The sequence below is a fragment of the Neomonachus schauinslandi genome, chromosome 5 (assembly GCF_002201575.2).
Source record: "Neomonachus schauinslandi chromosome 5, ASM220157v2, whole genome shotgun sequence".
Taxonomy (NCBI): Eukaryota; Metazoa; Chordata; class Mammalia; order Carnivora; family Phocidae; genus Neomonachus; species Neomonachus schauinslandi.
The window spans coordinates 155,925,919-155,940,386 of record NC_058407.1 but is presented as its reverse complement, the minus strand read 5'-3'; the positions used below and the strand labels follow the sequence as shown (position 1 = coordinate 155,940,386).

The 14,468-nt window shown below is 44.5% G+C and overlaps 1 protein-coding gene across 1 annotated transcript in view; it reads right to left on the bottom strand.

Moving 5' to 3' along the window:
- TNRC6A (trinucleotide repeat containing adaptor 6A) overlaps positions 1 to 14,468 on the bottom strand; it is a 100,789-nt gene that overhangs the window by 23,878 nt on the left and 62,443 nt on the right. The window contains 10 exon segments of the mRNA XM_044915643.1: positions 116 to 253; positions 420 to 503; positions 505 to 567; positions 948 to 1,090; positions 4,923 to 4,974; positions 5,526 to 5,606; positions 7,158 to 7,190; positions 8,340 to 8,515; positions 9,666 to 9,842; positions 11,216 to 13,798. Coding sequence (XP_044771578.1) covers positions 116 to 253; positions 420 to 503; positions 505 to 567; positions 948 to 1,090; positions 4,923 to 4,974; positions 5,526 to 5,606; positions 7,158 to 7,190; positions 8,340 to 8,515; positions 9,666 to 9,842; positions 11,216 to 13,798 — 3,530 coding nt within the window.

The following is a 14,468-nucleotide window of genomic DNA, read 5'->3' as shown; positions in this document are numbered from 1 at the left end:
ACAGCTGATCCTGAATTAGCTGCATCTCAAAGACACAAGGATGAGCAATTAGCCACCTCATTCAAATACCAAGTTTTTCCAGGTCAAGAGAAGAGAGTAGGGCGGGAGTGATTACCTGAGGGGAGAGTAATGGAGGAGGCACTTGAGCACGGAGATTAGGCTGAGATGAACTAAGAGGTTGTGCTGGAGGCTGCTGCATGCCCCGGGGTTGTGCTGCTGTGTTTCCAACACCAAACATACTGGGATTGCCATTCTACAAAACCAAGAAACAGCGACAGAATACCAGCGGGATTCTTTAGGGGCAGACATCGTAATACCACACAGTTTTATCGATTTAAACACAGTAACTACATGTAAGAGAGATTTCATTACTTATACAAATCATCAACAGAGAGCCTAAAATACACACGTGGACTTACCTGTCTAACAGAATTCAAGTTTTGCATACCCAGCCCTGCTATGGAGCCAAGGGCCTGGTTAGGTAGTGCACTATTTGAAGGGGGGAAGCTTCATGCTTTGACTGGACATAAACTGCATGTTTTGGGATTCATCTGCTACAATGCCATCCTGAGTGGACAGACAGAAAGATGTGCAACACCAGCCAAGCAAACAAGCAGAAGGGAGAAATCATTGCAGGAACAGAAGAGAAGTCACGTGACATTGCAGCACCAACAGGAAACGGGTAGAAAACAGAAGAGATCAGTGTTAATTCTAGAGTACACAAAAAGAACCAGACACATTTTACGGGATTAAGAAGAAAATACAAATGCAATCCCTATGCTAAACTGAAACATAAAGAGGAGAATGAACTACAAATCCAGTAATAGCACCGGATTACAGTACCTTATTTTAAATGCCCTAAACAACTAACGAGAAAATTATGCTATTAAGTGCACTGTTTTATCAGCCACAGGGGTAAAACAAAACAAAACAAACAAATGACTTACCTTATCAAAGTAAGGGCTGCGCTCCATGGAAGACTCTTTGGAAATCTGAGGCCGAGAACCAGGGCCTTTCCCGACCGTTCGATTGTAATCACCAATATTTAGGCTATGTTTATCTATCTCCATTCGTTTGTCCTGTAACATTCCTAAGAAATGCAGGAAACTATGTTATCATGTAGGAAGACAATCTCATTGGCTTCAGATAAATTTACAGCAGAAAGCAAAATATTCACTCTCCCTGAGATGACTTCTGCCTTGACAAGAACATGTGAAAAATAGATTTAATAAATCTTGCATTCCTCAGAAGTAAAGTTGGGTTTAGCAGATCCTGTTATTTTACTAAACCAATTAACTTGAAAACAGACCAGTAATAAGATGGTTAAGACTTCTTTGGTCATCTTTAATCTGCTTAATGTAATAATAAAAACATAGTTCCCAGTTACAAATAACAAAAACAGCCAAGACAAATCACCATAAGATAGATGCACACTATGTGCCAGGCACTGTTCGAAATGTGTGTTCGAATTTAATGCTGGTAATGCTACTATTATCACCTCCATTTAGCAGATGAGGTAACTGCAGACCAGACCGGTTCACATTTTCCCCTCTCTCGGGTCTTCCTCTGTCCATTACTCTCATTTTGATTTCTCTGCAACTTTAAACTACATTTCTTGTCTACCAAACTTATTATTCCTATTTATTTCTTATCTCTAATATGGTGACTTAACTGATTGCTTTAATGTCTCTCAGCTCCAAATTCACTCTTTCTGACTGCTCAGTGAAAGCACATCTGGACTCTACATTTTTCTTTTGCCACCTGGCACCAAGGCTTTGTCAGTAGAGGGCGCTGGAGGGCTGCTGCAGGAGGAAGCTCAATGTGCTCACTTGGCAGCTTCTCCACTGCCCCACTTCCGCTGTGCAGGGTGCTCAGCAACACCCCCTGGCCAGGTCTCCCAGCATTCCCACATACCTCCAAACGGTGAGACACCCCTCTATGAACAGCTTTTCCCAGCACCCTAGAGGGCAGATTTCCAGCAAGTTCCACCAGGACAGCGGCACAGCAACTTCTCTGCCATTCAGTGAGCCATGGAAGAGGCAGAGTGTTGTCCTCACAGGAATAGACCCATATTTTGGATATGAATTTCCTTTTCCTGCCTGTAAAGCTTCTGCCATCCATGATCTCGCAGAAGGCCTTATTCTCACAGCACTGCGTCTGATCCAGGAACTCACTCCACAGCAAAAGGAGAACAGTAATGGGATCATGCCCATGGGATCAACTGGTCTGACCACATACATCATCACCCAAAAGCAGCTAGCCAAGCTAATAGGTAGAACTGGTTACAAAGCAAGTCAGGGGACAACATCCTTAAAGAATGGGCACTTGGGTGGCACAGTTGGTTAGGCATCCGACTCTTGGTTTTGGCTCAGGTCATGATCTCAGGTGTGTGAGATCGAGCCCCATGTTGGGTTCTGTGCTCATGTGGAGTCTGCTTGAGTTTTTCTCTCCCCCTGTCCCTCCTTCTGTTTGTGCTCTCTCTCTCTCAAATAAATCTTAAAAAAAGAGGGGGGTGGGATAGGCTTCTGTCTCATAGGACACAGTGTCTCCCACATCACCAGAATAAAGAGGTCTGGGAATCAAATGGTGGGAGTCGGAGTGGCTTTTCTCACCATCATACCTCATAAGTCACTCAGAGAATTCTTGCTTCCTGGTCCGGCAACTCTCCAAGTTTGGAGATCTTAATCCTCAAGAGAGAAAATGCTTCTACCAGGACACACATCACGCTGCTGAACTGTAAGATGGACACCGCACCTGGACATTCTGCCTTCTTTGTGCCGCTGAAGCACGAGGCAAAAAGGGGCTTGTCTACTGGCTGGAGTGATTGATTCTCATCCCAAGGGGCAGGGGTTTTCTATTACAAAATGAAGGCCACGAGGGCTCTGGAACCCAGGATTCTCCAGGGGGCGGCGAGGGGGGCACTCCTTAGTATTTCCAGGCCCACTAGTAAAGGTTAATGTAAAACTACAGCAATCAAGAAAAGGCAGTTGAATAAGGGCTCAGACCCTCTGGGGAACAGAGGTTTGGGTCACTCGACCAGCAGAGGAGCCCAGGATGCTGAGGTGTGGCTGAGAGTGGGGCACTAGGAATGGGTGCTGCAAGAAAGCAGCCATGGACACCAACCACAGCCTGTGATCACGACAGAAATGAGGGCAGGACTCGCTCGGCATGCTCTCTATGGCTCGTTACAGGAGCGTGGTTGTCTGAATAGGCTGACCACTTTCTTCCTTCTCTTTCCCATTTTTATTTTATTCACAAGCTGTTGAAAGTTAACTTTACAACTTAGTCTTTCAGTCTCAATTGTGATGGACTTTGAGCAGTAATAACACAGCCAATGGTAAGTGCAACGACTCTTGGGACTGTATCTGTCTCCTCAGTTTGGTGAGAGGGCAGACTTCCTCACTTGTAGGAAAGAAAGCTGTACTCGCTAAGAAGAGAGATGGAGTCGCTTTGCCACTACAGTGGAACAAAAATGCAGGCAGAAGATGGGCAGTCAGAGGGTGGGGTGAACTGCACCAATCATCGACCCACTGCCTCTCAGCTCTCACTGCCCTGAAAAAAAAAAACAGATCTGGACCCTTCACATATTTTTCCCTTTGCCAGCTGACGGTAGAGGGTGCAGGAGACACAGCCAGAAGACAGTGTCTCCCAGGTCCAGGTGCTCTCTCCTGCAGCACAGGCAGCTGCCCCAGCCGCAGGCCCTGGCCGGGCTGCTCCCCCCAGCAGCCGCTCTGGAGGTTTTGTACCAGAGCTCAAGTGGGACACCGCCCCAGAAGGCGGATCTCCTGCGGTTCCATGCGGTGCACCACAGTGACGTGTCTGCCATGCAGTGAGCAGAGGGCCAGGTCCAGGAGTCTGGATCTCAGCCCTGGCTCAGATGCCCTCCTCCATGGGCACACCAGCTCTGTCCTAAGGTTAGTGACTTCTCCTTACCTCTGCTACTCTAGCTTCTTTTGTGGTCTCTTTACCTCTTACTAGCCAAACCTTTATTATGCTAATAATTCTTTATACTTATATCAATAAATCTTCCTGTTCAAATCACTGTGTAGTTCGCTCTCCTGAATGGACTCAGACTAACAGAATAACACTACCACCTACTAAAGCGTCCAGGCAAGAAAGCTGGAAATCAGCTTTTAACCACACCCACTCCCCTACCTCTATAATGAATTGGTACAGACTGGTTATCAACTTTTGTTGTTCCTCATTTCCACTGAATTAAGAATCTTCCCACCTACTATCTTAGTTTAGAGCTCTGAAATCCTCACTATGTTTAGTATTTTTTTGTCAGTCTTCTGCCACCAATCTTTTCTGTCCTAGGATCTTTTCAACCTGTAGCCATATTTTTTTTAAAAAACATAAATCCCAATCATGTCATTCTTCTGCTTAAAATTACTTAATCCCGTACTTTCAGAAAGAAGTTCAAACCCCCCCAGCTCCTCATGATTCAGCACCTGCCTCGTTTTCTAGCACCTTTCCCTAGTCAAAGCTTCTCTCCTCACCACACTCCCACCACCACAACCAATTTACATTTCTTCTCCTACTGCATGTAACGTCTTCCATTTCTCCAGCACGGTTCAAGTTGTCTCTGTCATATGATCTGGGCTTTTGCACCTACTGTTTCCTAAATTACCAAGACTCTATCACCCAACCTGAGTAACTCCTCCTTGACAGGACTAGATCTGAGACAATCAAAGACTAAAATCACCATGACCTTAGATCTGCACAGTGATTTGTACTTCGAAGGCAGTCCACTCATACACCACCACACTCTAGTGTACGCTGAGAGCACAGGAATGCTGTGATAGGAACCCAGATCTCCCCTCTCCTGGTCCAGGTCAGTGCTCACTTAGAACCATCACGTCACAGATACATTTGTCCATCCACGAGGAATACGAACCCCAACTGATTTAACTTTTCCTTACCTCCGGAAAGATCCATCTTATTGCTCTGTACATTTTCTTCTGGTGAGTCTCTCTGAAGTAAGAAAACACAGCGTGTTAGCAGTCCTTAATTTATCAATGAAAATAAATTAAAAATGAAAAATTTTATTTCATTATTTGTCAAAAATCAAGTGGGCTGCAAAACTCTTTTCACTGCCTAACAAAGAAAACGTTTTATTTATTTATTTATTTATTTTTTTTTTAAAGATTTTATTTATTTGAGAGAGAGCACATGAGAGGGGGGAGGGTCAGAGGGAGAAGCAGGCTCCCCGTCGAGCAGGGAGCCCGATGCGGGACTCGATCCAGGGACTCCAGGATCATGACCTGAGCCGAAGGCAGTCGCTTAACCAACTGAGCCACCCAGGCGCCCCAAAGAAAACGTTTTAAAAATAAGATATAAGATCAATGTTTTTAGCTAAAACTATAAAAATAAAGAAGGCTTCATGGTCAATTTTGCTCTAACCTCCAGCATATTCGTAAGGATTGAAAGATAATAATTTGTTAAGAACATAAAAAACTGAATTTAGGGTAAATTTACAGACCACCATTAAAAGGGGAGGGGGCTGCTAGGAAAAATACACTTACCGAAAAACTGATATTTGAAAACTGTTTAACGAATGGATTTATCCATGCTTCTTCTTGTTTGTTTCCACCTTTCATGGTTCCCTTTGCAAAACAAAAGAGTAGAAAGCTGCCATGGCCACCTCTATTTATCTGGGTACAGTGATGGATTAATAAAACTTCAAGACAATTCCCAACTCTCATTTTTAGCCAATTAATTTCTCCTCCAACCAACTCTTAGTAGAGTTGTTAACAATTACAAATCAACTTATTTGATTTTCAACTTCCTTTGCTCCAGTCCTCTGGTATAGCTGTAACGTACAGAGAAATCTCTAAAGGCAAGCAGTCAGAAGGAAAAGACGGAAGCAAAGGGTGTTCATCACGGTTTCCAGTTTACAAATGGACTGTGTTCTAAGAGCTTAATTATAATCTGGATTTGTGGGGTTCTGACACCACACTAAAGTAAAAGCGGTTGTTAGGTTCCACAGGTTAGCCCAAAGAAACCAACATAACCTGTAATTTAATTATGCTATGTGCACTGTACTGAAAAGGCACCGCATGTTTCCAAATGAAAAGCTATTTTAAAATTTTAATTCGTGTTGCCGAGAACACAGTACCCCAGCGGCAGCTGAGGCTAGGGATCCTCCAACCCCCCGCCTTGGTGCCAGCTGCCATGGCTGGCTGGGCATGGGCAGTACAGAAACGACTTTCAGACACTCTTTGAGGGAATATGGTCCATGAAGATGAGCCTGGCTGACAGGGAGGCTGGACACCGCAGGGACCAAGGTCTCGAGACCCGTGAATACGAAGACCACGGGGCCAGCCATTCTCGGTCTGTCGCCTGAATTCCCCTTTCCCGTTGCTACCGCCTGTTCCTTCCGACCATGGGACAGAACACAGCTTCACACTACCCCCTCCCACCCCCCAAAGTGCAGGTCTCTGAAGCAAGCACCTAACCCTTGCAAGGTTTCTGAAGTCCTCCTTGATTCCTCTGGCCCCCACCCCCGCCCTTATGCCTATATGGCTGCCAAGGCCTTCTGTCCCTTCTATTCTGAAATGCCCCTCCGATCAGTCCCTTGCACTACATATCCACTCTGGCTTCCCAATTCAGGCCCTCAATTCTCACCAGAAGCTTCCTGACTGAGATCCCCCAACTCTGGTGTCTCCTCTGTGCCAATTATCTTTCATAGGATTACTGGTTAGTGATCCTAGTGAAAGTAACTTAAAAAACCCAACTCATGTTGCCTTCTATGAAATTTCATTGGCTCCATATTTTATACAGAATAAAGTTCAAATTATCTTTGGCATGGTATTGAAAAGACTCTACTATCTGCCATTAATCTAACTATTGAGCCAGATCTCTTGTTACCTCTTTCCAGAAATTCTACACTTTAGTATATCAGGTTACTATTTTCCCTGGCACATCCCACCCGCAGGCATCTTCCAAACTCAAGTGGCTACTCCTCAGCGCTCTCCTACAGCCCCACACTAGACTCTGAGCTCCTCGAGGATACAGCTCATTTCCTAGTGTTTTTGAACCCCCAGCACCAAGCACAGTACCTGGCACACAGCAGAGGCTAAATAAATGTTTGCAGTTGCTTTCTAAAAGATTTTTACTAGCAGAAACAAAGGAGAAAGAGTAAAAAGGCTACACACCCTTTCCCTTCTCCTTTTTTTGCCACTCAGACCCTGTAAGGAAAGACAAAGTCACAAAACAGCATGGTCCAGTGGGAAGAACACAGATTTTGGAATCGGAAGACCTAAACTTGAGTCCTTGCTCTGTCACTTACTAGTTATGCATCTTTGGGCAAGTCACCTCCGGTCTCAATTTCCTCATCGGTATTCTATCTCAGAAGGTCATGAGGACCAAATGGCTTATGTAAAATATGGGAAAACACTTCATAAGCTATATGGAGAGGCAATAGGCAAATTCATCCAAATGAAACATCTTTTTAAATGAAAATGGTAGGTCCTAGACTGAGAATCCCCGGATTAAAAGGGAGGGATCCTGGTGGGCAGCTAGTGGAACTCCTGGATATTTGACCTCTAAGGTCTGGGGACAGGGGTGGGGGTGGGGGTGGGGTGGAGATGGACCGGTTCTCAAATAGGGTGGGGTGGGGAGAACCATCTAGGGGGTCTGGGAACGTATTTTGAAAATGGTCCCCAAGAGAATCTGACACCAGCATCCAGTACCACCTCTTAAGAACCAGTGGTCTGCGTCAGTGCTTCTCAGCTCTGGCTCTACATCAGAGACATTTGGGGTCCAATTTCCAAAACTACAGTAGGCCTGGGGTACAGGAAGCTGTACTTGCAACAAATGCCATAGGATTCTGATGTACCAACAGGTTTGGGAATAAGATTTGTCCACATACAAGAGAAAAATCAAACTCTGCTCATTCCTAGGGATTTTTGTCATGGGACCTTGGGGGGGGGGGGGATGAAAAAGGAAGATGGTGATTCTGGGTAAAGGGGAGGTCGGGGACTGCAGGTGAGTTGGAACGAGAGATGAACTGGCAGTGGGATGGAAAGAGTCAACAAGGAGATTTGCCCTTCTCTTCACCCCCACCACTGCAGGCACCACCCCGGGGTGAGGAGTGTCCCAGCCAGCACTGGTGGAGGGGGAGGAAGAGAGAAATCCCAAGCTGTAGCAGTGGGGAGAAAGGAAGTTCCTGCGGTCTTACGGTTGTCTAGGTGGCTGCCCATACAAGAGGCTATACCTAAGCTGGGGACTGCCTGGACTGTACTGAATGCCATAAATAGGCAGGAAGAACGTTAATTTTCTGAGGGTAAACTATCTTTGGAATAAATTTTCAAGGGCTTTGCCCTTGAAATGTTTACCTTCGATGACATTTTCTTTGTATATGGTGGCCAATTTAAAGATGAGTTAAGCTCTTGAGATGAATTACTATTCCACATTCCAATCTCTACATCCTCTTCCTCTTCCCAGCCAGTGGGGCGATTTCCAGGCAATGGCATATCATCACCACACCAGCCATCTTGCATAGATTTTGGCCCTGATCGTGGATTTGTGATATAAAGAGAAACACGCTTTAATCAAACAATTCTTTCTGGAGGATGAGCACTCATTAAGGGGGCGGGGTGGGCGTGGGACCCTAAAAAAACCCCTATTTCCCTTCCCAAATCTGCATGGTAGGAATGTATGTTTTATACTGAGTTGAAGGTTCCACTGAGCAAGATTTTTTTTTTCAAGTAATCTCTATACCCAACATGGGCCCTGAACCCACGACCCTGAGATCAAGAGTCGCTTGCTCTACCAACTGAGCCAGCCAGGCACGCCTAAGCAAGAAATGTTTTTAAATTAAAAATTTCAGAGGTGCCTGGGTGGCTCGGGGAGGTAAGTGTCCAACTCCTGATCTCAGCTCAGGTCTTGATCTTAGGTCATGAGTTCAAGCCCTGCACTGGGCTCCACACTGGGTGTGGAGCCTACTTAAAAAAAATAAAATAAAATCAATGAAATATCTCCCATGCTTTTTACAAACAGAAGGCTCCTAACATGGAACAATGGTGGCCTTCTTGTTCATACTCATTTAACAATCTGCATGGCAACACACAAGGCAAAGAGGAATGAGGAAATTTCAAAGAATTCATTTTGATGTATATTTTCAAAGAGAATAGCCACAAAGTACTGCAAGTCATAAGCAGAAAGTATCTCAACTCTAGACTCAGCCTTTGGAATTCCTATGGGGTACCCCACACACAACTTATGGGATAGTGACAACGTTCATCCAAATGCTGAATCAGGTCCCTCCTGAACTTTGTTCATTTTCTGTATAATATTCGGGGAGTAATCTGGAACCTGAGCCAGACAGTTTGGATATGTGTCCACACGATTATATATCCAGTCTCTCAGGTTGGATAACATGAAAGTTGCTTGAATAGGTAATCTTATTTGGTAAAATATAACTTAGATTTGGTGAAGTACATGCAAATCCTTATTAGTTAACACAGTTCTAAGACAAGAAAATTCAGAAAGCTAAAAGAGCAAACCAAGTTACAAATTCAAAGAGGCAAATAGTGAAATCATCTAGTATGATGATACAGATACATTTATCAATGATATAAGCATTATCCGATTATTTAATTATAGACAATGAGAGACCACCACTGCGACAAAATAGCTACCAGGAATTATCAATAACTTACCAGATTTGCTTAATGCTTGAGGACCAACAGAGCTGGAGCCCCACGTGGATGTGTTGGATGCCGTAGCAATGGGCTCCCCCCAGCTGGGACCACTGTCTATGGGTTTACCCCATGCTGAAGTACCATTATCCACAGTTGTGGCTGGAGTAGAAGGCTCCCCCCAGGGCTCACCCCAGCCTTTAGAAAGTGTGGGAAAAGAAGTCATCAGCACATGGTAGGGTGGTGCGGTGGAATAAGGGGCAATAAGGAATACTTAGGGAAAAGATGAAGACCTTCACATTCACAGATCGAATAATGATGCTGCGATGGGCAAAAATAATGGCATCTGTTTTATGCAAAGAAGACAAATCATTTCCCATTATCATAATTTAACTACACGGTGTGAATTTTTTTCCCCACCTCTTCTTTCATAATTGCCCTCTGGGTGTAGAGCACATTGTTTTGAATGACCTTAATTATGGCCAAGTCATCCTCCTTTGAAGATGAATTTAATTCCTGGAAAAGTCAAGTCATTCTGAGCCAAACCTACTGATTCCAAGCAGGTAATCAAGCTGGGTAACGGTATGTGTATACAACTTTTACCGTAAGTGCAACCTTTCAACATAGTGCACTGTTCTGGGGCAAAAAAAAAATAAAATAAAATAACTACAAGACTAAAAATACCTAGGCACCCTATTTTCATACATGTTGGACAATGCTTCTTAAACATTCTGAGGTATCAGGTTGTCCAAAGCAAAGCCATAAACATTGTTCAAAAGAACCAAAACAGCCTTTCCCTTAGATACATACCTGTTTCTTGTAAGAATTGAATCTAAATTAATAAAGTATACTTGAGGGGAAAAAACTGGATGCTGAAAGGTTTGCTCAGGAAAACACTCCTATCACTACTTCCGAAGGGACTGATTATTACTCAGTAAAACGTCCATTAACAAAGATAATGCGTTCCAATGACACTTAATGAAAATGTCATTGTCAAGATCATCTGCAGATAGGAACTAGCTCCTTGTCATGAGGGTTGGAATATGTCAGAAAGGTACTATCAAATGTTTTAAGTACACAAACATACACGCTGTATAACTAACAGACTTGGATTTCATGCCTACTTAAATAAATCCCCTCTAAGGCCAAATATAGCACCTGGTATTTAGAGAGTAATTGTACTTGGATGCTTGTTTTATTTCTGGGGACACTGTAATCAAATAACAAAACCAAAAAGTAACGGCCTGACTCAGAAGAACTGAGAAGTGTAGGGCATTCCCACTTGACATCACTTTCCCAACTCTGCCTTCTGAAGTCTTCCTAACAGAGAAGAGAGTATGTGAGACCCACAACCAATGCGGCCATAGGCAGAGCTCTGTACCCTGATGTTAAACGCCCTATTATTTTCTTCCCTAGAAGCTCCTCCTGGATCAGAGGGGAAAAGCCCTTTGTGTGCATATCCAAATACTCTGTTAAACAAATCTTACAGCAGCAACAGTACATTGAAACGAGGCTAACAATACTGTGAAGTATTTTGTAACACCGTCAGACTCCATTAAATGAAAACTTACCAGAGCCACTGCCTGCCTCTTTGTTTGAGATGGCACTTGCAGATGGTAGCAACTGGTGTACCTGTGCTTGCTGGTCTGAACGGCTGCTGCCATTTGGGACGTTTTTGTTCCACATGTTCACATTTTTGTAGTTGTATTTGCTCGGATCTCCCCAAGCTGAAGTTCCGTCGTCAATCTCCATTTTGCGACGTATGGATTCTGGGGATGGTTCCTCCCAGCCTGTGGGCTCTTCTTCTTTTGTTGGGGCTGGTATAGGTCCTCCCAGCCAGCCTGTACCAGGAGGTTTGCCTGTAGCTGGTGGGATTCCCCAAGACCCGACAATGTCTTGTTGCTTGTTCCAGTCTGGAGAACCGACTGGCTTTGACGAATCTCCCCAACCTAGAGACTGATTAGACTTTGGAGGATCTCCCCATCCCTGGGAAGGATTAGGTTTAGAAGATTCATCCCATCCTGATGAATTATTTGGATTTATGTTATTTCCCCAAGTAAAGGAACTAGTTTTACCAAGTTCGTTCCAACCAGAAACGGACCGGTCACTGTCACTACCTCCTGAGCTAGATTTCTTATTAGCCTCACCCCAATGGTTACTCCTTGAAGTTTCCCCCCAGTTATCACCGGCAGAAACGGACCACCCTTGGTTTGATTTTTGTCCATCACCCCATCCCTGTTTGCTCTTTTGCGAATCATTCCATGCGGACTTCTCTTCTTTGCTGTTCCCCCACTGATTGCTCTTGACCATTCCTGTAGCAGCAGAGTCATCTTCCCATCCCCCCTGGCAGCTTGAGCCTTTGGAATCTCCCCACCTCAGAGCAGGTTTGGGATCTCCCCACCCCGATACAGATGAGGTATCATTACTAGTAGGGCTAGTCTTATCTATACATGCCCCTGAGTTAAAAGTCTGTGTTGCAGAGCTTCCCCAGGCCTCTGTCCCATTGTCAGTCTTTCTTTCCCCTCTAGGTGATGTTTCCGTATCCCAGGCAGTATTCTGCTTAATAGGAGTCTGTCCCCAACCAGAGTTGGAGAGGACACGTGGATCCAAGTCAGTTCTGTTTACGATGCTTTGGAGTAATGTGTGCTGATCAATTTTTCTCCTATCTCTACTCTGATTTTCCCCAGTTGCTTTCTCCTCGAGGCGTCCAGTGCTTTCTGTACTACCTTCACTCTCCACTGTACCTCCTGTTTTGGCCCATACACTGTTCTGCTCATTTGTCTGAGATGCGGCAGAACCTTGATCCTCTTCCTCAGTAGACTTCCATCCGTTTGTAAACTTCTTACCATTGCCATTTGCACTGTCATTGGAATGCTGATTGCTAGGCAGTTTGTTCCACTCCACGCTGGGTATATTAGTGCCAGTGTTTTGTGCAGGAGTTCCCCATCCTCGTCGACTTCCTCCAGAATTTGCGCCATTTCCACTTCCCCACGATGCACTCTGGGAATTCGCTGCCCCAGACTCCCACACGCCTCCTCCTTTATTTGTGTTCACTTGAAAGTTAGTGCCCATAGGCCCATTTATGCCAGGCTGCATTAGAGTTGCATTCACAGTGTCACCATTAGCTTGGCCGTTAGGGCTCGAACATTTGTCTCCAGAGTAGTTAGAACCATAGGCACCCCACGTAGTACCGTAAGAGCCTCCGCTTTTTGGCTCTCCATTGCTAAGGTGAGAAAGGGAAGTGCCATTCATAACCGACGGAGCCTGTATCTGAGGATGATTCATTGTGCTCACACGCCAGGCCCCTGTACTACCAGGCAGTTCATTATTCTGTACTGAACCGGAGTTTGGTAAACTAGAGGTCATAAAGTTAGTAGTGTTATTTGGTCCAGTCATCTCAGTGGTAATATTCTGAGGTTGACCACTGAATGAAACCTTCTGTGTACCACTTACTTCAGATTCACAAGTTTCCTGAAGGCTTCCCCAGGTACCATGGGTGGAAGAACCACCCACTTTAGAGTTAATACTCTGATTGTTAGGCATCTGGCCTAAGGTACTGCACTGAATATTGATGCCAGAACTACTGCTCCCTACAGGCCCTTTGAGGGCAAGTCCGTTGTTGTCTAATACTGGCCAGGCACCATGGTTGCTAGCTGAATTCAAAGTGCTTGGATTTAACCCTCCATTTGATGAAGAACTTACAGTGCCCCAAGCATTCATTCTATTGTTGCTACTTTCTGATTTGCTTTCAGGAGCATCCACAGAGACCTGACATGTGCTTATTATGGCTCCATGGGAAAAACCCCATGGCCCAGTACTACTTCCATGGCCCACATTATTGCTGCTGCTACCAACCACAAACTTGTTTTGGGAACCAAGTCCAGTGCTATTCCGAAGGCCATCTTTTTCACCACCGGTGCTTCCTGAAGCCATGATAGTGATGTTTCTCTCTGATTCAGAACTGGAGGCAGAATCAGCATCCATACATTCTGAAGCCAACTCTGGATCACTGCCAGGGACTGAGGGCCATGCTTCTTTTTCGGGGGAGTCGTTTACAACAGCATTCTTACAATTTGTGCTAGAGTCACTCGGAGAAGACACAGGTCCCCGCTGCGAATTTTCATAATGGGATCCTGAAGTGTTGTGGTTTATATCTAGAATAAAGGAGAAGTACAAAAACTTACGAAGTGTTTGAAAAGGCGATAAATGTTATAAACGTATGTGGTTCCTCGACATTAACTTGGCAGTATGGTTACAAAGGCACTGGTTATACCCCAGCCACCAATTTTTCTTATCCAGTTAGTAATTCCACTAGGGCAGGGTATTTTGCTGCTTTGTTCACTGATGCTATCCTATGAGCCTAGGGCAGTACCTGGAACATAAGAGCCCCTTTCAATAGATAACTGCTGAATGAACAAACTGGTATTTATCAGCAAGTAAAAGAATTTTGGTGTGAAGAACTAGGTGGTAGTAATGTATTGGGATAATGAAGCAACCCAAGCCTAGAGGCCTGACATGGGAAAGAAGGGGCTGGGAAGGAGATATGTGAGGACAAGTGAACAGGACGAACTTGACTACATGTATTAGAAACATACCAGAAATCCTTTCCCGTCTTCCCTTTCTTAGAGGAGCTTTTTCATGCAACTCTTTGGGTATTAGAACAAGTTTATAAAAACTACAAAGCCTTTTCCATTTTATTTCCATTTCATTAGTGTTTTTATTCAACCTGAAATACTGCACGCAAGTATTTTCAGTTGCATTCTCCTTCATAAAAATTCTTAATTTACCTTCATAGTCATGTTTTATAGGAGATCACAGAATTAT